At 42.7% G+C, this 24298-nt stretch overlaps 1 protein-coding gene across 1 annotated transcript in view; it reads left to right on the top strand.

Annotated features, from left to right (window-relative positions):
- Positions 1-22919, top strand: part of Smchd1 (structural maintenance of chromosomes flexible hinge domain containing 1) — a 150416-nt gene extending 127497 nt beyond the window's left edge. The window contains exons 38-48 of the mRNA XM_023720401.1: positions 1116-1242; positions 1394-1513; positions 2607-2692; positions 4082-4204; positions 7584-7774; positions 9730-9839; positions 10210-10280; positions 13842-14013; positions 15553-15711; positions 16146-16260; positions 22041-22919. Of these exons, the coding sequence (XP_023576169.1) occupies positions 1116-1242; positions 1394-1513; positions 2607-2692; positions 4082-4204; positions 7584-7774; positions 9730-9839; positions 10210-10280; positions 13842-14013; positions 15553-15711; positions 16146-16260; positions 22041-22068 (1302 nt within the window). The 3' untranslated portion in view covers positions 22069-22919. The remainder of the gene's footprint in view (positions 1-1115; positions 1243-1393; positions 1514-2606; positions 2693-4081; positions 4205-7583; positions 7775-9729; positions 9840-10209; positions 10281-13841; positions 14014-15552; positions 15712-16145; positions 16261-22040) is intronic.
- Positions 22920-24298: the final 1379 nt, after the last annotated feature.

Here is a 24298-nt window from a genome sequence, read left to right on the forward strand (position 1 = left end):
AAAATAAAAAAAAAATTTAATTTAATTTAAAGAAGATTGTGCTTAACTACATTTAAACTATGCACCATAGACATCTAAAGCAGAATTAAAAGTATAAAAGAAATAAAATAATTGATAACTTTTGACATTGGTTGATGAGTAACTAGAGATTACCTAATTCTCTACTGAAGGGAAATTTGATACTTGATATACTATTATAACTAGTCATTACATTTCTCATTGTCATCCTAGAAAACACATAGACAAAGAATCAGTAATCTACTGTTTGTTATATTACAGATTAAATTGGTAATAGTACATTTTATGAATTGACAGCAAATCACACATAGCGCTGAAAGGAAGTTGTTACATGTGTGTTGTTTTTAATAGAAATTGTAGTGGGTTTACTGGAAAATATGCTTACATTTGTTTTTAATACCTCTTAAAAACAACTTCCACAAACTGAATAAGAATTGCTTTAGTAGTGGACTTATAAAATCTGTGTCATAGATAGATGTGCACTATTCTATTGAGATACATTATTTAATTTTATTTTTTTGTGTCTTATTCTCTACGTACCAAAGTAGTTTGTAGTAATCGTTCTTGTTCTCTGTAGAACAGTGAAATACATTTAAAGTTTTAAAGGATACATACTCAGGGCTTTTCAGAACCCCTTGTTCTTTCACCTGGGACTAGTGGGTCTGCTTCCATGGTAACCACTGTAACTTAAACTCAGCCTTGGGCTTTGGGTATTTCTGTGTGATTGTTTTTATAACTTTCACGCCATTAGCTATCTCACACTGCTTCAACTTCATCGCTAAAAATCAAGATTTTGCAACACAAGATCTAAGTGGCCATTGATGCATCTGGTATGAAGGAATATATAATTTGCTATTTATTTTTTGCATAAGTTGTATTGATATTATCGTTTAGCTTTGAAATCTGTATCAAAAGGTAAAGTGTTTTATATCTCAGATGGTGGTGGTGATGATTTAATATTTTAAAGCATCATTTAGTACCTTTTGCCTATCAATTTTGCCACTTCTCTGAAAGTAGGATGATGAGAAATAAAACCCTGAAAGCTTTCTTTTTAAATGTTTTCTTTTTGTTCTTCTCTTGCTTTTGTATTTATACAGAGTCTTGTGCTGGCAGAAAACAGTCCTGGGAAGGATAGTACTGAATATCTTATTATTTTTGAGCCCCGGCTCCCACCTTTGTCAGCAGCATTAGAACCCTATATCCTGCCGTTCATGTTTTATAATGGTGAGTCTCTAGAGAGAGAATTCTTAAATCCTGCTGTCAGTGCTACTTAGGTGACTTTAGCCTACTCTTATTAGCATCATTTTGTGACATATTTTGGACAAGTCTCAACTTGTGAATTTATTGAATTGTCTTGAGGTTTTTTTTATCACAGATGTTAAGAAGCAGCAACAAATGGCAGCACTTACAAAAGAAAAAGATGAGTTGTCTAAGTCTATTATTATGTACAGAAGTTTATTTGAAGCCAGCAAACAGCTTCTTGATGAAATGAAATGTAAGTCATCTTGTATTCAAATGTAATAAAATTATACTTTAGGGAATGCTGGAAACCGCAAGATACAAACCTGTCTGATTTTAAGGCCTATCAAGTGAACCCGGAATCCTATGGAAATGATGGTTTATGTTATTCATCACTTAGCAGTTTTTAGAAATGATGTATTCCTCATTTTAAATAAATTTGCATCCTATTTACAGTTGGCAAAAAGTTCATGGTTTTGTTAGAAATTTGGAACTGAGGAAAGTTTAAGGGTTTGGCTTACTGGTAGTGCGTGTCTAATTCCAGGTTCTGGTGAAGTGTGGCGAGTGACATTGTCACTGAGAAAGTGCTGAGCAGTTCTCAACTTAGGTCATGAGCTACATGTACTCTGTATATCACAGTCATGTATTGAGACTGAGATGTGTAGCTTATTCCCAAGTTTACCTGTAGAATGTTTGCTGCAGCTTCTCATGTTTTTGTATGTAATTAAGGCATTTGCTCAGTTGTCAGATGCCCTTCAAGTTGTATTTTATAGGTTTGGGGTTTTTTTTGGTTTGGTATTTTGAGACACGGTCTCACTTTGTAGTGTCAGTTGGCCTCTGAACTTGAAACAGTTCTGCTGCATCACCCTCCCAAGCGCTGGGATTACAGGCATGTGCCACCACACCTGGCTTAAAGTTCAATTTTTGATTAGTCAACAACTATTTATTACCTGCCCTAAAGTACATGCTTTTGAGCTAAATTGAGTGACAACATACCATTTCTGTAACAGGATTTGTATAAAGCCTTATTTGGCTCAGAGAAAAATCCTGTGTGGTTATGTATAAATTCTATATAATCATGGGGTAAAATTAAGAAACTTAGCCAAAATCACTAGGAGTTTAAAGTATATATGCCCCTTACTCACATTAGTGTTTTCATTTTTATATGCTAGAATTGAACCTTAGATTTATAGTTTAATTCTGAACTTCTATAATAACCACTGCTCAGTTTTCATCAAGCATTCAAAGGGTAAAGAGAATTAAACATTAAATCCTTTTCAAAAAATGTTTTGGGACTATCAGGAATTGATGCAGTGTTTTTGTTGCTGTTATTTTGCTTTTACTTTTAGGCCAAGTTGAAGAAGCAAAGTTAAAAGAGGCTCAGTTGCGAAATGAACTAAAAATACATAATATTGATATTCCCACAACACAACAGGTATAGTTTCCAAGTATATGTTGAAGGTCTTTGTATTAAACTTAGCCATTTATGTTTTATTAGGGATGCTATGCTCACTGCTGTTTTAGGGCACAAAGACATACATATGTGCATTATATTCTGGTCACATACTAGACATTAAGAAGAGTTAACAAAATGATACAGTGCTTTCTCTTCCAAGAAATTGGAGTTTGTGTTTTTAATATGATACCAGTAAATAGTTACTAGTAAACCAAGTACTACATTAAGTGGCTGTATAAGCAATAACCAGTATACATGGTAGTAAAGAAAACAAAAGAAACAAAAAGCATAATACAGTTTTAAAGACTTAAGTTTTTTATATGTGTAATTCATTTCTAAAGAGAAGTAGTATTGCTAGTCCATTTCTTCATTAAGGTAAAATTCAGTGAATGATAAAACTCATTCCCAAAATATAAATAAAAAGTAAAAGACATGTAATGGGAAAACAAACAAAAAACAATAAAACTCGTGCTTAAAATGTGCAAGGCCTTAGGTTTGATCTGAAGCATCACTAAACCAAGGAAAACAGAAGCATTGTGTCCTCATGCTGGGGGGAATGAACACTCAGTGGCAGAATACTTGCTTAGCATGTGTGAGACCCTTGGTTCATTCCCTCAGGGAGTGGCGTGTGTGCACACACGCGCACGTTTGCCTGCAGTACTGGGGATTGATTACAGGGCCCCAAGTTTAATTAGGTAGGCATTCTACCACTGGGCTCTATATCCTGAGATCTTTTTATAAAAAGTTTTTTATTTGGTCACACACACACACACACACACACACACACACACTAAATAAATGTAATAAATAAATATTTTTTTTAAAAAAAGTTTTTTATTTGGAAGGCCAGGCACATTATACTTATTTTACTGTTGTTTAGTGGTAATACCTAATAAAAAAAACAGCATTGATTGTGGGGGGAAAATTTTATTTTGAGACAGGGTTTTGCTAAGTTGCCCAGGTTGGCCTTCCCTTTCAATCATCTTGTCTCAACCTCTCCAGGAGCTGAGAGGTAGACATGTGCTACCACACCCAGCGTAATTTATGGGAGCTTTCTATTACCCTTATACCCAGGGCTGGTTGGTCTTTTTTTTTTTTTTTTGCTCCGAATGCCTTCAAGGCATGACTGACTGGCTTATGTTGTGGGGATCGAACCACAGCAACCTGAGCCTGACTGCTTGGTTGAAGCAGCCACTTAAAGAACTGAGCTAAGGGGCAGGCCCCCATGGTTGGTCATTTTTAAATAATGCCTGTTGATGCATTTCGTGTTCTCATACTCCAGATGGTTGGGTTTTCTCTATCCTTATTAGATCTTGCCTGTTAAAAGAGCAGTTGGCTTTGTAGATCATTTGTCTTTATAAATTATAGATGGAACACATTGAAGCACTTTTGAAAAGAAAGATAACAGAACAGGAAGAGCTAAAGAAAAAACCCAGAAGATCCTGTGCTCTTCCAAACTATACCAAAGGCAGTGGGGATGTCTTGGGAAAGGTGAGTCTGCTAAGAAACAGTATGTTCTCTGACTTGGGTAAAATAGTTCATTTAGAAGTGGTAAAATATGGGCTGGTGAGATGGCTCAGTGGTCTAAAGCTCCTACTTACAACAAGCTTAGCAAAGCACAGGGACCGCTGTTCAATCCCCCAGCACCATGTGCCAGCCAGCCCCGCCCCCTGATGGGCTGAGCTGGCCACACACACACAAATAAATAATTTTTAAAAAAATAAAAGTAAAATATTAATTTCTTTGCAATTTTAAATTTGTTCCAGTAGACTACCTAGTCTCAGTATTATGAGAGGGATTTGTCAGAGATAAAAAATAAAACATATTTTCCAAGTGATTTGGCACATGCCAGTAATCCCAGCACTTAGGAGGCTGGGGCAGGAGGATCACCATGAGTTCCAAGGCCAGCCTGGATTACGTAGCAAGATCTTGTCTCAAAAAGAGAAAAAACCCACCCTGAAATCCATAGTTGTTACTATTGAGAGCTGTGGCGAAGTTGTTAAAGCCTACATTCAAGGCTTCTGATGCATTAGAAATACTTCTTGTCATAGGGCTTTGTGAAGAGCCAACACTTTTACAGAAAACTGAAATTGAAGGTAGACAGCCAAAGAGAAATAGCAGATGTTTTCCGAGTTCCAAGTCTAAAGTTATTAAAGAACAGTGTCCTAGATTTTAAGAAAAAGAACAAACATAAATCTTTTGTATATTTCCTGCCAATGGCACAAGTACCATTCTTTTTCTTCTGCTGTCCTTTTTGGAGTGCATTCTGTGTCCTTTTTAGCAAACTATTACGGAGTCATACTCACTTTTTCTGAATTAGAATTTCTATTTGTAGCTTTTATGTTCTCTAGATGTCACTGCATCTCCTTACATCTTCCTTATCTCCATTTCTCCAAACTCCCCAGTGCTATTGAGGCTTGTGGTATATATTACTTGTCTTTTACTTGTACGTTTTCCTATTTAATAGTTATCTTCTTGCTTTTTCTACCCCATTATGCAGTAAAGCAAGTGAAATGGAAGTATAAAGAGAGTAGACGTCTTGCTAGAGTTTGTTCAGCTGGCAAGTGGCAGAGCCAGGCTTCCAGTAGCAGTTTGACTCAAGAGACTGCTGCTGTCTCTTGCACGAGTCTTCTCTCACAGACATCATCAGGGACAGTTTGTAAGGTTTCCAGCTTACATACGAGGAAACTGAAGTTCAGGGATCTTAAATGCCTTATGAGTCCGTATAGTTAGAGGCAGGGCTTAGGTGTGAACCAAAGTCTCTCCCACACCAAAGCCTGTGGTCATTTCTTTATATACTGCTCCTAGTGTCAGAAGTGAAATACAGCTTGATAGTAGGAGGTTGCCAAGACCTCTCATCTGCAAATGGAAGTATTTGAGTGGAGCCATAATTGTAAACAAGGTAATAATATATAATGTTTTAAACCATTATTCTGGGCCAGTGAGATAGTTCAGTGGACTAAGCACCTGCTTAGCCAAGTGCAGGGACCAGGGTTCGATCCATGGTACCACATTCCCCACTGGTCCCATCCCGGAGCACACTGAGCTGGTCACCAAGACTGGGCGTGGTTGCACATGCCTATAATCCCCGCTCTGGGAAGGCTGAAACAGGAGGATCACTATGAGTCTGAGCTGCGATAATAGTGAGACCCTCTACCACATACATAAACTAATATTCTTCAGAACCAATTTACAGTATCAGGTGTGGTGGCTTATGCCAGTAATCCCAGCACTCTGGGATCCTGAGACAGGAGGATTATTGTGAGTTGGATTATTGCAAGACCAGCCTAGGCTATAAAGTGAGCTCAAGGCCAGCCTGAGCTGCATAGCAAGATTGTGTCTCAAAAAGACAAAAGAGAACCAACTTACAGACAGAAACAATACTGTGATTCTAAACCTATAGACCAGTGATGTCAAATCTTTTCGAGTCTGCAAGTCCAAACTGAAACCCAAAACCCACTTAGGTATCACAGGGTGCCAACGCTATAATTAAACTTAAATACTGAGGCTGTAATTTAGAAAAACAACTCATACATTTACATCTTTGGGCTTAAAAACACAGTAACATGCACGCTATAGGTTTGCCACTACTGATACAGAGCAGTAAGGATAGCTGAAGAATCATTTACTTATTTATTGTGGCTGGTTCAGCCCGCCCTGGGGGCAGGGCTGGCGTGACACCTGGTGGGGATTGAACTGCGGTCCTTGTGCTTGCCTAAGCAGGCACTTTAGACTGCTGAGCTATCTTACTGGCTCAATGACTATAGATTCTTTAGTCATCACATTTCAATGGTTTACTCAGCACAAAATTCTTTAGTATATAAGATTGCTACCAATGTCTATAATAAATTTCAGGTGGAACATAAAGTCTCTTATTAAAGTGATTTTTGTCTTAAAAAAATTAAAAGTAAATACTTGTACTTTCACTTTATATAATATCTGACTGTTCCCTCAGTAATACAAGCCCTTCTGCTCTATTTAGAGAAAAACTTCTAATGCTTTCCAATCACCCCCCCCCTTTTTTTTTTTTCTTCTTTTTGAGACAGGGTCTCATTATGCATTTCAGGCTGGCCTTGAGCTCATATGTAACTCAGGCTGGTCTCAAACTATCAGCACTCCTCCTACCTCAGCCTCCCAGTGCTAGGATTACAGGGGTGCACCACCATACCCAGCTTTGTTCAGCTGAATTTTAAAACTGCATTAAAGCTGGATGTGTTGGAGCATGCCTATAATCCCACTACTTGGAGAGCTGAGACAAGGATTGCCAGTTCTGCACCAGTGCAGGCAACTTGGTGACACGGTGTCTCAAAGTAAAATAAAAGGGCCAGAGATGAGAGGTGGCCTAGTAGTAGAGTGCTTGCCTAGCAAGTGTGAGTGCTTGGCTTCGATCCCCACTGCCATTCCCAAGAAAGGAAAACTGCACAGATTTTATTATGTGTGTATTTAAACTTAGTTTGGTGATTATCTGTGTGACTTCTCAATTAGGTACACATTAAAATATGAAAACTATCTTTTGCTGGTAAATTTTTCAATGTTTTTGTTTGCCCATCTAAAAATATACTATACTTTTTTTTGGGGGGGGGGAGGTACCAGGGATCAAACTCAGAATCTTGTGTTTACCAGGCAGGCACTTAAGCCATTGAGGTATCTCCCCAACCTTATACTTTCATCTGTGAAAATTTTTTTCCAAGATTGAACAGAAGAGAGTTTTAATAATATAAATTTTTATAATTTAATCTTTTTCATTTCTGTATTACAGGAAAGTACTTTTGCTCTATCAATTTAGGCTTTTAAAATGTTAATATCAAATTTTCATGATTATCTTTCAATTTCCTCCTTTATTTTTTATTTTTGTCCTGGACTGGGTTAGATCGCACACCTAGCGCAGATTGAGGATGACAGAGCCGCCATGGTGATTTCCTGGCATCTGGCAAGCGACATGGACTGCGTGGTCACTCTGACCACTGATGCTGCGCGCCGCATCTATGATGAGACCCAGGGCCGGCAGCAAGTGCTGCCCCTTGATTCTATCTACAAGAAGACCCTTCCTGACTGGAAAAGGTTAGGAAAAAGTTGGTTTTTGTTTGTCTTCTAAAATATATTGTTTAGTTTGTTACTAATGTTGTGGAGTGCTGGGAGCCGAACTGAAGTCTTTACTTACATTACACAAGCTGCTGAGCTCATCCCCAGTCTACCTTGTCCAACAGATCCCTTAAATTAAAAATGATCTCTCAGAGCCAGGGGTATCCACAGGCCATGCCTGTACAAGTCCCAGCTGTTGGAGAGGTTGAAGCAAGGAGGATCATAACTTCCAAGGCCAGCTTAGACAACTTACTCATGCTTTGTCTCTGAAAACTAGCTTAGTGGCAGGTCATTTGGCTAGCATGTGCAAGGCACTGGGCTCAATTCCCAACCCTCCCATTCCCAAATAAGTAAAAATAGTTCCTACGAAGAATACATATGACAAACTGAGAAGCAGCTCAAGTTATCTACATTTTTGTCTTTTATCACAGGTGTGCTCATTAATATCAGCATTAAAGTATATTTGACAACATATGCTGTATTTTGTTAGCTATCTGTTGTATTACCAATTAATCTATTTATTTATTTATTTATTTTGGTCCTGTAAATCAAACTCAGGACCTTATCCTTGCCAGGCAGGCACGTAAGCCACTGAGCTACTTCCCCAATTAAATGTTATTTATATGATAGATACATGCCATATATAAAATGCATGCATAAATCCAAAGCAGATTTTTGGTCTTTGCAAAAAGAAAGTTGGAAGGACATTTTGTTGTCATAGAAGACGGAAACCCTTCAATTGGAATAAGGCTGGAGATGATATGTCTTTTATCCTCCTTATGTCCTGTGAAAATAAGCCAGCATTTAAATAGACAGAGTCTTGGTGGGGCTGCTCACAAATGAGAGACTACCAAGCTGGGTCTGAGCAAGGACTAGGAGAGCCAGAACTCCATCACAGGTGTTCTGTGTTAGGAAATTCGGGATATATAGTCATAAAATAGGCCCAAGGACCAGCGAGATAGCTCAGCAGACTGAACGCCCACTTAGTCAAGCATTGATCCCCCAGCCCCACATGCTGAGCCAGCCACCAAGTCTAGGCACGGTGGCACACGCCTGTAATCCCAGTGTTAGGGAGGCTGAAAACAGGAGGATCATGACAAGTCCAAGCTGTATCGTGACAAAGCTGTGTGTACCAAACACATAAAAAAGTTTTGAAAAGGTCTAAAAATCGTTGAAATTAGAAAGGGCTGGCCAAATAGCTCAGCGGATTAAAGTGCCTTCATGTAGGTGCAGGAGCTGGGGGTTTGATCCCCAGGCCTGCCGTGGTAGCACAAGCTTGTAATCCCAGCTCTTGGGAGGCTATAAACAGGCGGATCACTATAAGTCTGATCTAGTAGTGAGACCCTGAACAGCCTATAGAATTTTCCCCCCCCAAAAAAAAAAAAAAAAAGTTGAAGTTAGAACTCAAATCTGTTGATTTTCCCAGATCTCACTCTGCTGAAGTTATCAATATTCAGGGCTGAAGTTTGCTGTAGATACTAAGATCTCTTCTCCTGGTTCTAATGCAGCATTCTGCGCGTCTCCCTTCCCTCCCCTCCTTCCCTTTCCTTCCCTTTCTTTGTGTGTAGGCTTTGCTTCTCACTGGGATTAATGCTGCTGAAGCCTTTGTCAGTCACCTCACAGAGCTCTTATTAAGTGGCCCGAGGGTGCTTTTCCTCTTTCAACAGGACAGAGTCCCAGGGCTGGGCACGTCCTCTCTCACCTCCTGTCGGTCTTGGGCATAGCCCATCCCTCTCCGTACAGTCCAAATTTGGGTCAGTTTTGTATAGTAACTCTGGGTTTAGGGTGTCATGTGGGGTAATGGAAGTTGGTTGTGTGGTCAAAATGGTATGTAACACATCATGTGGTTTTTCATATTTTTTGAAAATGAAAAGTTGTATACTCTTTAATACCTTTATTCTTTGTTTCTTTCTTTTTTTCTTTTTTTTTCTTAGACCTTTACCTCATTTCCGAAATGGAAAATTTTATTTTAAACCCACTGGAGATCCAGTCTTTGCCCGAGATTTGCTAACGTTTCCAGATAATGTAGAACATTGTGAAACAGGTAAGATCTATTGTGGGTAGGGGCTGGTGAGATGGCTCAGTGGTCTAAAGCACCTACTTAGAACAAGCTAAGCTCAAGCAAAGCACAGAGACCTCCGTTCAATCCCCCAGCACCACATGCCGGCCACACAATAAATAAATAAATAAATACATACATACATACATACATACATACATACATACATACATAAATTTTTTTTTTAAAAAAAGCAAAACTTTAAAAAAAAAAAAAAAGATCTATTGTGGGTAGCTTATTTTGTACAAATAGTACATTTGTGATATAGATGTATAATAAGTTACTGGTTATAAAAACTTACTCAGCTTATAAGTATTAGTTTTATTAATATTTCTATAATTTTTTTGACTTTCAGTATTTGGTATGCTGTTAGGAGATACCATTATTTTGGATAATCTTGATGCAGCCAATCATTACAGAAAAGAGGTACGTACTTAATTTCTTTGTAAGTCTGTAGGTCTGATTTTAGTTATTTTTATATTTTAATGTAGAGCCAGATAGAGAAATCATTTGATGATACATATGCAGATGACTAAGATGCCTTTAAGTCCTGTAAATTGATAAGCAACTTGAAACAGGTGAAAATAGATGAAAGACCAAGGCGCAAATTAATCTTTTTTTCTTTTTGGCCAGCTCAGTACACTCTGTGGGCAGGGGTGGTGCAGTAGTGGTTCCAGGAATCAAACCATAGTCCCCTGCACCTGCCTAAGCTTGCCTAAGCAGGTGCATTAGACCCCTGACCTATCTCGCCAGCCCCAAGGTACAAATCGAATGAGTTGCCCAACCTGGGCTTGAAGTTTCTATCCTGGGATTGTAGGTCCAGAACCAGCACACCTGGCAGATGGTGTTGTAACTGTGACAGTATTAGAAAAGGGCTACTGTGAGGTAGTGTTGCTGGAAATACAATTGGATGTAGCCATTGGCATTAGAACACTTGACTTGCCAGAGCAAAATGTCACACATTGGGTGGCTTAAATAATAGAAGTTGATTGCCTCCGAGGTCTGGGCTGGAGGTCCAAATAGTCAGTAGGGTTAGTTTCTCCTCAGAACGCTGAAGGAAGGATCTGTCCCAGGCCTCTCCTGTCTTGTGGACAGCTGTTGTCCCTGTGGCTTCTCCTTAGTTTCCTCCTTGTGATAGGATTCCAATCAATGACTCCTTTGAGAATGCAAGCACTAAGTACGTATGATCACTTGTGGAGGTATCAGGGCTTAGGATGACACCCTAAGGGTTTGAGGGAGTATAACTCAGCTCATAGCACCTTTGAGGGAAATTCAGTAACATACATGTTTCAGTTATTAACATACTTTTAGAAGGTAGTGGGCTTTTAAACAGTAACAATATCTTGGTCTTCATACCTAGTTGCCCCATCATGTCAAGGTAGGGGATAGGCACACAGCTGGCCCCTGGTGCTGGCCATCGCCTGGCCAGTCAGCTGGTATGGCCCTGGGGCTCATTGGAGCCTGTCTGCTGGGGTGAGTGAGTCATGTCATTGAAGAGTTTTAGAAGTCCTAGCAGACAAGAGGTGTACTTCTGTATCGACTAGAGACCGAAGCAAAAGAGACCAGCCTAGGCAGTGTAGCAACACCCTATTGCTGGAAGAAAAAAAAAAAAAGCATAGTTTAGATGTTGTGACCATAAATCTTAATTGTTAGGCCCTGCAGATAGGGGGCTCTGTTTGCCAAGATCAGCCCTTGTATACCCAGGTGGCCTGGATCAGCTGGAGGAGTGGGCACTGGGGTTCTCTTTGTGGTGCTGCACCAGGAACTAAGCAGTTTGGGCATATTATGGACTGAACCCTCTGAAACCAGGAGGCATGCCTGTCTCCCGCTGTGCTGTGGGTGTCAGGTATTTTGTATTGGGGGTGGGAAAGCTGAGTAGTACAGCAGTACTTTAGACTGGCAATGGTGAACCTTTTAAAGATCATGTGCTCAAGGGCTGGTAAGATGGCTCAGTGGTCTAGAGCACCTGCTTAGAGCAGGCTTAGCAAAGCACAGGGATCACAGTTCAATCCCCCAGCACCACATGCCAGCCTGCCCTGCCCCCGGTGGGCTGAGCAGGCCACACACACAAAAATAAAAAAAATAAAGATTGTTAAAAAGATCATGTGCTCAAGTTGCAATGCAAACCCTCTTATTTATTGCCAAATGTCAATGCTATGCTGCTCAGTTGTTGGGTGGTGCTGGCTTAAGTGCCAACAGCAAGGGCATGATGCCTACTGCAGCATGTGTACCATTGGTTTGCCACTACTGCTTTGGATGAAGTGCTGTACTTGACTTGATTTTTGACCCCAAAACCACATTATTAGCTGAACACTGGGTTTTTACTTTAACACTAAGGTTAACTATTTTATATTCAGGAACATTTTGTTGGCTACACAGGTAGAGGATGGAAATCGTTTTTATTTTCTAGTCCTGCAAATTTCAGATTAGGAATCTTTTCCAAGTTCCGAAGTCATTTTTCAGAGCAACTTGATCTTACCTCACTACTGCTGTGCCAGCTGAGGTGACACTGGTGGCTGGCTAGGCACCAGGTTAGCACTCGAGCTGGGCTTTTGGTGCTCAGCTGCACACTCGCCTTGTAATTGTCTGGGCTTCTCCCCAGCAGGGAATCTGGGTTTCCAGGACTGGTGTCTCCAGCACTGAAGGCAAGAGCTGTGTGGCTCCTGTCTCCTAAGTCACAGTCTAAGTGCAGAGCCCATTCAGTTAGGCAGAGTTTGGCCTTTCCAGGCTCCAGGCCCAGGAGGTGAAGGACATGGCAGATAGAGAACTGGGCAGAAGACTTTTCCAGGGAAAAGCAGCCAAGAGCTGAAAGCAGTCTTCAGACTCTTACCAGGTTTAAAATAATCTTGAGAGACGTGTTCTGACATGTGTTCCCAGAACTGTACAAGGGTGTGGTTTGAGCCGACTGGTAGTGCACACCTATGTCTCCACTATTGGGGAGGCTGATAGACACGAGTTTGAGGCCAACCTGAGCCATTTATTGAGATCCTGTCTCAAAAAGGGCTGGGGATGTAGCTCAGTGGTGGAGGCACACACAGGCACAAGGTTCTGGGTTCCATTTCTAGTACTTACCATACCACAACAAAAGAACAGTCCCTAGGATGTAAGGAATTGATTGCAGAAAACCTTTGGGCGACACATGCCTATAACCCCAACCCTCTGGGTGCCTGATCTCCAGCAGTTTTGAGCACCACCTGGACAAATTATCAGGACCTTGTTGAAAAATGCGGAGCCGGGAGACAACTCAGGGCAGAAGCCTTTGTTCAGTCCATAGAGTTGGAGAAAAGGGGGATGGGGCTGAATGTCTATCAGCTGGTAACTTTGATCACAGTGTGGGATGGACCATTAGAAAGGGACAGATCTGTATGCAGTAACAAGGAAGACAGACAGAATGTACAGGATGTTGCATTGAAAAGTTGCAAAATAGGGGGCCGGGGAGATGGCTCAATAGAATAAGTGCTTCCCTGGCAAGTGTAAGGGCCCAAGTTCGATCCCTGGTTCCGCAAAAACAAAACAAAAAACAAACAAAAAAAAGTTGCGAAATAATATGTGTAGGTTAAGTAACTGTACAGACATTGAAAGAAGATACACTCTATACTCTGAGTATATGCCAAAGGAATTTTACTTCTCCCTACTTTTATGTGTCACTTATTTGAAAAGGAGAATTGAGAATGTAGAGAGCATGCCTACCAATCTTGTCCCTCTCTTCTGTCCTGTCATTCAAGTATCCAGTTTCACTTTTCCCATTTGTGGTGTCACTGTTCTAGTTGAAGCTCACATTCCAGAGCCAGTCTGACCCATCTCCCCGCGTCTGGATTTCTCCCTACTTTGTTTTAGCCTGATAGTTTGTTAGTACATCTCTAGCTTATGAACCTTGAGAAAATACTACCCTGGTCATTCGTAATCTCAGAAGCTTTAAATGATTTCTGTTTTTGTAAAGCAATTAAAATAAGCTGCTCACTCACTAATACTCTCCTTCTTTGGTAGGTTGTTAAGATTACACACTGTCCCACATTGCTGACCCGGGATGGAGATCGTATTAGAAGTAACGGGAAGTTTGGAGGCCTGCAGAATAAAGCTCCTCCAATGGACAAGCTCCGGGGAATGGTATTCGGAGCCCCAGTTCCCAAACAATGCCGGATCTTAGGGGAACAGATAGGTAAGTTGAATAAGTACCTAAATCACTGTGTCATCTCAGCTACATAGCAGGCTAAAGCTATACAATCCTCTGAGCTTATGAGATCAAGACCATCCTGGGGAACATAGTGAAAACTTATCTTGGAAAAAAGAGAAAGGGGATTAGGGAGATAGCTTAGTGGCATATAAGCACCTGCCTGGCAAGTGCAAGGGCCTGAGTTCAATCCCTGGTACCAAAAATTTAGAAAAAAAAAAAAATTTAATTAAAAAAAGGAAAGGAACAAGAACTGATTTATTAAGAAATAGGAATTCAACCCTTGAGTACCTGAATTTTTTGTTATAAGAGTAACATTGCTGACATTCTGGTTGGAACATGATTTCTGTGAGTCATTCATATGTAAAATCATTGTTAGTGTATGTACTTACAGCGCATTGATTTGGTGAAACGTGAGATTAGAAGCATACGAGGCTGGAACCATTCTTTCAGTCCACACTTTTTTTTTTCCCCCAAAGCCATTAAATGAAAAAGAAAATATAAGGACCTTGTCAGAACCAAATGGCACATAGAGAATGTGTGTTTAAGTGTGGGATTGTGCAGTTTGAGCATCTCTCATTTATGCATCTTGGGATTAGAGATGCTCAACCTCTAAAGTCTGTGCAGATGTTCCCAATTCAGAGAACTCCAGACTCTATAGCACTTCTGGTTCTAAGCATTTCAGACAAGGGATGCTCAGCCTGCGGTCACAGGTGCACAGAGGTGCTGACACACTTATGTGGGGTGCTCGTTCCCCCCAAGTGTATGTTCTTGATCCTTGAAGTATAAACTAGCTTACCAGTTGGTGCACTGTGTGCTCTTAACAAATAATTTCGTCCATGGTTTTATCTGTGAACTAAAAGTTAAGTGTTTTCAAAGTTAAATATTTTCCCAAATGTGGTTTTGGAAGTTCTGTGTGAAAGGTAAAAGTCATTCCAATGGAAACAGTGATTCCTTCTGCCCTCCCTCATGCATATTCCAGGTGTGTTAGACCGACCCCCACATCACTCTTGTCTTCACTTGGAGGCAGTGATTGCCAGCAGTGCATGATGTGAATGCCTTTGCCACTGTTCCCCTCTTCTCCCCCTTTACCTGTGTGGAATTACATGCCCCCTTTTTATGGGGCAGGATATAAACTGCAAAAGAGTGATCCAGTGACCAACCACCTTTATATAGAAAGTTCTCTCGAGACACAAAAGTAAGCTGAGTCAAACAGTGCAGAAGATTAAAATGAATGGTCTCAACTCTCCTCCTCCTCCTCCTCCTCCTCCTCCTCCTCCTTCTCTCTCTCTCTCTCTCTCTCTCTCTCTCTCTCTCTCTCTCTTTCAACATTGAATACTTGTATGGCTTTAAAGCAGTTCCCAGGATGAGCATGTAGCTCAGTGATAGGGTGCTTACCTTGCACTGGTATAATTCTAGCTTTGAAAAAGAAGGGGAGAAAAATAGTTCCCTTGTGTTACCAGCAGCTTCTTCCTAGAACTCGTCATGTTGGTGCCAGGAGTCTGACCTGGTGTTGGTTCCTCACAGACCTCCTGCAGCAGTATCGCACTGCTGTGTGCAAGTTGGGCAGTGTGAACGAGGACCTCAATGGGCAGCTTCAGTACCTGCACACGCCTGACATGAAGAAGAAGAAGCAGGAGCTGGACGAGCAGGAGAAGAGCCTGAAACTCATAGAGCAGAAACTGGGTATGTACTCACTTCTGGCCAGATGCTTTTTCTTTGTGTAGAAATAAAATAGGACTAAGGGGCCAACTGTGGAAAGAAAGGAGCGAGGCATGGTAGCACAGCCCTGTAACCTCAGCACTCGGGAGGCCAGATAGGAGGGTCACCAAGAATTTGAGGCCAGCCTGGGCTATATAGTGAGACCCTATCTCAAAAACCCACACAAACAAAAAAAGAAATACAAATGATCTAGAACTTAAAATGGACAAGAAACTCTTTAAATAAGCCTGAGTCGCCTGGTAAATGATAGCAAACTGTTCTCACACCAGTAGTAACATGCACTCTCAGAACTCTTCCTGAATTCTTCTTTACAAACTAAGATACAATCTGTGGTTGCTTTTCCTCCGTATACTATTCCTGTTATTAAAGTTAATGTTCTGCATTTTTCCTCTCTGTAGGTATGACTCCCACACGTAAATGTAATGATTCACTGCGTCATTCTACAAAGGTTGAGATGACAGAGTGTCCAATTCCTCCTAAAAGAATGAGAAGAGAAACCACCAGACAAAACAGGTGAGCATGTTCTGAACAGAGAATTGTCACTGAGTAGCTTATCACTCGGTCTTAGCCAAAAGGTGGACAGGCAGTGGTGAGTAGTTTATCCAAGCTCCTGGGCCATCAGACGTTAAAAACTGGGTGTCTTGTACTACCCTGGCTCAGGAGGCTGAGGCAGGAGCATTTCAAGTTTGAGGCCATTGTAGGGCTGAGACTAGATCGCAGTACAAAGGCCCTACATTTCAGCCCAGTACAGTAAGTCCTTGAATTCCGAACCAGTTCCATTCTGGGAGAACGTTCAAAATTCAGATTCATAAATCTGATGAAGTGAGTCCCACAGGTGTTCTCACTTTGTTTCCGTGGTCACCGCTCTGCGCTTCCTAGCAGCCCTCTCCGCATCACTGCAGCTTTCCTCCAGCTTCTGGACTCCCCAGGTTCTAACCGAGCTGCACTGCCCAGGCTATCGTGCTCAAGTAAGCACAGGGCACAGCTGTGACTGTATCTCTGGCTGACATGTGAGCTGCATCCCAGATTTGCTGACGTCTGAGTGTTCGTAACATTCTTGTCTGCAGAAGTTCAGAACTCAGATGTTCTTAAGTCAGAGACTAACCATACCATGAACACACAAACTCCACATACACTTCTGATTTCCCCTTCGAGCCACAATTAGGATGTTAAAACAAGCAAGGCCCCACGCAGTGAGAAGACACAATCATTGCATTCTCCCCAGACAGCAAGTTTTCTAAGTAGCTTTTGTTATATGGAACAAAAAGGGTCAAGATGAGGCCACTGTGTTCCCTCTCATGCAGTGCCACCCTTGTGCTGCAGGACACACTTCTTTTCCTGCTTTTACATGGCCCAAACTCACTCTTCAGAGCCAGTTTCCTTCCCTACCTCTAACAAAACTTCGCTAAAAGAGATGTAATATGTATGTGTACCAGTTCCCCATATACAGTGTGTATACTTACTAAATATTGAAAACATACACTAATAAAAAATTGTTTTTAAATCTTTTTCTACTCTCAGATGTTAAAAAAAAAAAAAAATAGGGCCTGCCAGAGAGCTCAGCAGATTACAACACTTGCTTAGGCAGTCGCAAGGGCCAGGGGCTTGATCCCCTGCGTGCCGTGCTGGCCCTGCCCTGTGGAGCCCTGAGACAGCTATTGAGACTGAGCGTGGTGGCGCGTGCCTATAATCCCAGCACTTGGGAGGCTGAAAAACAGGAGGATCACTACGAGTCTGATCTGTGTAGTGGACCCTATGGGCCCTTTACTAAATACATATAAAATAAAATAGTAAAATATAATTTTACTTTTTTTTTTTTAATTGAGACAAGTTCTTGCTATTTCATTCAGGCTAGCTTTGAACTTTTTTGTAGCCCAGGTTGGCCTTGACCTTGCAGCGATCCTCCTGATCCTTCTACCACCCTCCCAAGTTCCGGGATTGCAGGCATATGCCACCATGCCTGGCTATCGTTTCTCTTCATAGTGACTTTCACTTAAATACATTGCACTTGGCTTCGTAGGGTCAGCAATACAATGACAGGCATGCCTTCGGTAATCCCCCTGTTGGAGAGGCTGAGGCAGGAGAATCTCAAGTTCAATGCAAACATGGCAGATTTAGCAAGACCCCACCTCAAAGCTGGGCGTGATGGCACACAACCACAATCCCAGCACTCTGGAGACTGAGACAGGGATTGCTGAGAGTTCAAGGACAGTCTGAACTGCAAAATGAGACCTTGTCTCCAAAAACAAGACCCTGGCTAAAAATAAAAGGATGAAGGTATGGTCCAGTTAGGGATCTGTGTAGCACTTACGGGGTCTTGAGTCTAATCTTCAATACTGTCAACAAAAAATGTTGATAGAGAAATCTAAATATTTGCATACTAATGTAAATAATATATTTTTTGTTTGCTTGGTATTGGGGATTGAACCCAGGGCCTTAGACTGAGCTGCATCTCCAAGTCTATCTGTAGTTCAGACTGGGCTTGAATTTACAGGGATCCTTCTACCTCAGCCTCCTGAGGGCTAGAGTTAGAAGCGGCGCCACCACACTTACTTAGCTCCCAGCTCTTTTGTTTGTTGGTTTGTTTGTTCATGTATTTGGTCCAGGGACTCAGACTCTTAGTGGCCCTCCAGTCTCAGCTTCCCCAACACTGGGATCTCAGGTGTGCCCCGCTACACCTGGACTGACTCAGAGTGCCCAGAGGCGGGGACAGCATGGCACTGGGGATCAAACCTGGTCTCTGTGCTTGCCTAAGCAGGCGCTTAGTTCCCTGAGCTATCTCACCGGCCCTTCTGTTGTTTTGAGATGGGCTAGATGCTAAATTAGCCAAGTTGAGCTTGAACTTGGCATCCTCCTGTTGATTTTTATGCATGGTAACATATTTACACCAAATAATACAGATTTTAAAAAGGAGTAAGTATGTAATTAGAAATGTGTACTCTACTGGTTGCATGCTATGTGGGGTATGTCCTAAAATACCCTAGAGAAAAAGCAAAGGACATTAAAACAAGATTTGGCAAAACAGTCACTGCAGCTTAAAAGAAAGATGTCCTCCCTGCCCCTCTCTTCTCTGTGGCTGTTCAGCCCCTGTGCCTTGCTGGGCACCCAGGGCTACCTGCCTGAGAACCTGATCTCTGTCTCTCAGCTGCAGCCCAGTATCTGAGAGTCTGAGACCATGGGAGTCGGTGGGGAGACATGGGGCCCTTTTTTCAGTTACCCAGAGAGCCAAACCCTTTTCTGGCCCAGAAAACTCCTCTTCTGGTTGCGGCGGCTCCAGACCTCTGGAGACTGCAGTGTAGCTGCGTGCTGGGCTGGGTTTTAGGTGTGTGCATGCGTGTGTGCTTGTGCAGTTGGAGATGGGACCTGGATCTCGCTTGGCCAGAGGTTGGCCCAGCAGAGTTCACCAGAGTCTGCAGCAGCGTGGAGGGGGTCCAGGCTACTGCGGATTTCCTGCTGCCTAGTAGCCTCGCAGGACAGTGGCTTTCCCTGCTGTGCTGTTCCTGGGCTGGACACCTGTGACTTTGTTCTCTGGGAGGTCAGGGAAGGTGGGAAGAGTGAAAAGCAACTGAGCTGTTACAAGGCTAGACTTCATTATCCCAGTGTCCTGAGTAGCATCACCACACATAAACAGGGTAAAAGTGGGACCAACGAGTCACAGTCCATTTTTTGGCTACCCAAACTGTTGAAAATTGAGGGTGGGAGAAACAGCTGCCTGGGCCAGAGGCCCTATGTGAGTAGAATGGGGTGCAAGGACCGCAGCTGGGGGCTCGCAGGTCACCCAGCACCCATCCTGGGCCTCCTTGGCTGCTGCTGGCTTCAGAGCTGTGGCTCCTGCTGCCCTGTGCCTCCAGTTGCCCTGCCTGGTCAGCTGCACAGCTCACCTGCCCCTGCGGAGGGAGCTGTGCCTGGCAGCTGCAGCCAAAGCCTTGTCATTCTCAAAGGTCCAGCCTGAGGCCACATGTTTCGCTACGTGGCTGTGCTGGGTGCAGCGCTAGGGTCTCGGTTCTGCGTCACCACCCTCTCAGCCCCAGCCCCACTGGCTGGCAGCCCAGAGAGCCTTCCACGCTGCCTTCATGGTGCTGCATCGCTGATTTCTCTGGACTTTCTAAGCACCTTCCTCTCCTGTCACCACACACCTCTCATGCCCTCTTCCTGTGCTGGCCTGGTACTGGGTGGGCCCGAGTGGCTGTCCTCCGGTGTGCAGGACACTGCTCTTGGGCCCAAGTGCTGCTGTGGAGCCCCCCCCTTCCCCTCCATGGGGGTGGAGGGACCCAGACAGGCCATGTGGGGGATCCAGAAGGTGGGGCGTCGTGGGAAAGGAGAGAGAGTACACAGAACCTGTGGGGTCTGAGCCTAGGCCTGGAGTGCCCTGTGCTCTTTACAGGCGTGAAGAGCAGTGCCCAGCCCCAGAGCGCTGCAGGCCGAGCCTTGGGGGCACAGAAACTGGGTTCCAGCCTATGTCCTCTGCCTGTGCACCCTGCTCATGTGGGGCTCAGATACTTGCTTATCTTTATGTTTTGTTTTTTCTGTATTTTAGGGAAGGGTCTACAGAGTGTTCAGAGTCTCACTACTAGATCGGATTTGTAGTGATTCTCCTGTTTACAGCCTCCCAAGAGCTGGGATTACAGGCACGTGCCACCATGCCCAGTCTCAGTTGCTGTCTCAGTGAGCCCTGGGGGCAGGGCCGGCAAGGCACATGCAGCGGAGGGCTGGCATGGCAGGCCTGGGGATCAAGCCCCAGCCCCTGCTCCTCTTGGCACTTTAATCTGCCGAGTTATTTGGCTGGCCTTTCTTTGCTTATCTTTAAACAAAGATAAGCCTGTTGAGATGACTGTTCAGTGTTTTTCTCTTCCCAGCCTCAGCCTGCTTTCTGTAAATGCCCTGAAACTGACAATTTTCACACTTGTAGTGTCAGAACATTTGAAATTGAAGCATCTTTTTTGTTTTACTATTATTAGTGCTTGTTTAAGTAATGCTTACATTCATTGTAGGGATTCAAGTTAAAGTATCCCAGCAGTACTGCAATGCTCATTTGAGAAAAAGAAATATTGGTGTATTTAATCTATAGAATTAGGAACAAAAGTCAAATATATATATATATATATATATATATATATTTTGGGGGATTGTTTTGTTTTGATACAGGGTCTCATCATGTGGTGCAGGCTGGCCTAGAGTGCACAGGCAGTCCTCCTGCCTCAGCCTTCTTAGTGCCGAGATGACAAGTGTGCACTGCCACATCTGGCTATATTTAATCTTTTTTTTTTTAATTTTTATTTATGTATTTATGTGTGTGTGTGTGTGTGTGTGTGTGCGCGCGCGCGGCCAGCTCAGCCCACCAAGGGGCGGGGCTGGCTGGCATGTGGTGCAGGGGGACAGAACCGCGGTCCCTGTGTTTGCTAAGCTTGTTCTAAGTAGGTGCTTCAGACCACTGAGCCATCTCACCAGCCCCTACATTTAATCTTAATAGAAACCACATATCATATTTTGTCAGCTCTAAGAGGTCAGTAATTATACTGAAAACCATTACTGTATGATACATTAAAGAAACTATACCAAGTAACTGTCACAAGATGCATCTTGATTACCTTTGAATAGGCAGCAGTTTAGAAATTGGACCTTCGAAAAGGGCATGGCCAGGTATAGTTACCTGTTGTCCCAGCACTGGGGAGGCTGAGGCAGGAGTATCACTGTTAACATAGTAAGTTTGAAGCCAGCCTGACTACAGAGCAAGGGCTTGTTTCAAAAAAGAAAAAAGAAAAAAAAAAAAAAAAGCATGTAGGTGTGACTAAATGAGAATGCGCCTGTAGGTGCACACTCAGGTGTACACGGTGTTCATTTCTACACTGGTGAGGTTCTGTGTGGTTTTTTAATGTTTCTCTTTTTGCCTGTCATAATTTCTCTTAGTTCTAATTTCGTTCAGAGGAAAGAGGAAGGGAGCAAGCTGTGTGCACTTTGGGTCTGAGGGGTGCCTTGCAGGTCCCTTGTACTCCAGCATACGGGTCCACACGGTGACCGCTGCTCTGGCGTGCACACCTGTGAAGGGGAATTCGGTTAGTTGTGGCTACTGCGAGTCATGCCTGCTGCAGCTGGGCCTGCAAGGACACAGTTTCATTGGATAGTTAGCACCCAGGTATGCTGCAGAGGTTTAGCAAAGGAAGGCTTTGCTTCATAAAACTCATTGCGTTTTTCTTTTCTCTGCCTTGACCAGGGTCACAACTAGGACAAATCTGTGAGGTGACTGTGAGGCCCAGTCACACTGAGAGTGCCTTGCCCTTGCATCTCTTTTTCAGAAGACCGAAGGGCGACTTAGCAAACTGAATACTTCTGGACAGCAGCCAAGGATGCGTTTGGGAGTTCCAGTCCTGTGGACAGGACTGGGAGCAGCTCCCCGAGAAGACTCGGGCTGAGTGGGGCAGCGGCAGCTCCGGGCCTGGCCATCCGGTTCTCGTCTTCAGAGGTGTCCAGAGACGTGCGCGTGGCCGCCATGTGCAAGTGCCACGGCGCCTTGGTCAGCCCTGAAGGAATGCATATGTACTATTTGTCAGTATAATTGTACGTTAGAAACATTTCTTAAACCCTTTTTAGTACTTTTGTGTGAATTTATTTAACGAAGCTGTTTGTTCTTTTGTGTGAGGAAAGTTCTAGAGACTAGATATTTAATGTAAATAGGTGAAATTCAGTGAAGAATTCAAGATAAGAAATGGAAAAAAGCACAGGTGCCTGAGAATGCAAATGGTAAGATACACAGAAGACACTGCATAGTGAAGGAGATTTGTGACAGGTCACAGTTCAGAGACCTACCTGTGTATAATAAAATATACAGCATCATCCATTTTTATAAGTATTGTTTGACTTTATTAATACTAGATTATATAGTCTCGGGCTTAATTCTAAATTACATTATTTTGTAATTTTTTATTACTATTTTTAAGAGATTAAAGAAAATCACATTAATGCAATAAGAATTTGGTAGAAAGTTGTTACAAAAACATTTTCATTGTGTATTCATTAAGGTTCATGTATGTCGGTGCATATGTGTTTGTGTATGGTCGAGACTGTCATTTTGTAAGGAAATCTTTTGGTACAGCCTTGTGTCCCAGGAAATATGTGTTCTTTAGTCCTTTCAGAAAATGCAGTTAGGTTAATAAACAGGATTGTTTTTTCCCTACTGTGAACAGATAAATGTTGGTTTTTTTTTTCTATTTAAAGCTCTACAAAAGATTGATTTTATGATTCATAAACAGGAAGGCATCATCTCTAATCCAGGGCCTCAACACTACCTAAAAACAAACTGTTTTGTAATTTTTTAATTTTTGTTGGACCAGCCAGATAGCTTAGGCAGATACAGGGACCAGGTTTGAGATCCCCAGCCTGTCAAGCTGGCTCCGCCCACGGAGCGCACTGAGACAGTGATTGAGACCAGGTGTGGTGGTGAGCCTGCACTCCCAGTGCTTGAAAGGATTGACTAATAACTAACATTGAGCCTATGTCTATAAATTCATCTGCCTCATAATGGAAAGAAGTAATTCCCTCAACAAAATAAGGCATTAGTATTTATGCCTATTTTTGTGGAGTTTTTCCTCCACCCTTCAAAACTTACCTTGTCAGGTGCAGTGATGTATATCTGTAGTCCTAGCGTTCAGCAGGCTGAGAAGGGAGATCGTTTGAATCCAGGAGTTCCGTACCACCCTAGACAAATTGGCAAGGCCTTGTCCTCACCCCCAGCCCCCCCAATTTTTTTTTTTTAATTGAAAAACATGGCAGGCCAGGCATGGTGGCACACACCTATAATCCCAGCACTTGGGAGGTAGGGGCAGGAATATTCTAGTGAGTTCTAGGCCAGCCTGGGCTATAAAGTGAAACCTTGTCTCAAAAAAAATGTGTGGTGGGCTGGGATGTGGCTTTGTGGTGTATCACTGGCCTGGTATGTAGAAGGCCAGGTCCAGTGCCCAGCACCACGTCACTCCAGAAGGGCAGGAGGAGCCCAAGGTCCAGCCCAGCAGGGACAGCTCGCTGATTTGGTGAAACACTGTTTGAAAGCAGAATAAGGCTGGAGATGTAGCTGAGTGCTCAGCCTCATGGTTCAATTTCCACTACCACCAAAAAGAAAAAAAAGTCACCTTGATAGTTCTTAGGTAATTACACAGAAGTTTTTGTTTGTTTGGTTTTGGTTTTTGTATTTTCACAATTTATTGAATGGTTTTTCTTCCACACATTAAAAACATTGGAGCGGGGAGATGGCTCCGAATAAGCACTTGCCTGGCAAGCGCAGGGGCCAGAGTTCAATCCCAGGTTCCACCAAAAAAAATAAAAGTAAAAAAAGATAAAATAAAAATATTACCCTGTTCTATGTTTGACCAAATACTGATGTCCATGCTAGACCACATAGACTTTTGGTTGGGGAGGGCGTGGGTGTTAGGCCTTGAACTCCCTGTGTGTCTCAAGCTGGCCTTGAACCCACAGTAACCACCCGTCTTACCTCCTGAGTATTGGGGATTATACATGTGCCACTGCACCCAGCATGTATTTTTGGACTTTTTCTTTAATA

This window comes from Octodon degus, unplaced genomic scaffold, assembly GCF_000260255.1.
Source record: "Octodon degus isolate 3935 unplaced genomic scaffold, OctDeg1.0 scaffold00075, whole genome shotgun sequence".
Taxonomy (NCBI): domain Eukaryota; kingdom Metazoa; phylum Chordata; class Mammalia; order Rodentia; family Octodontidae; genus Octodon; species Octodon degus.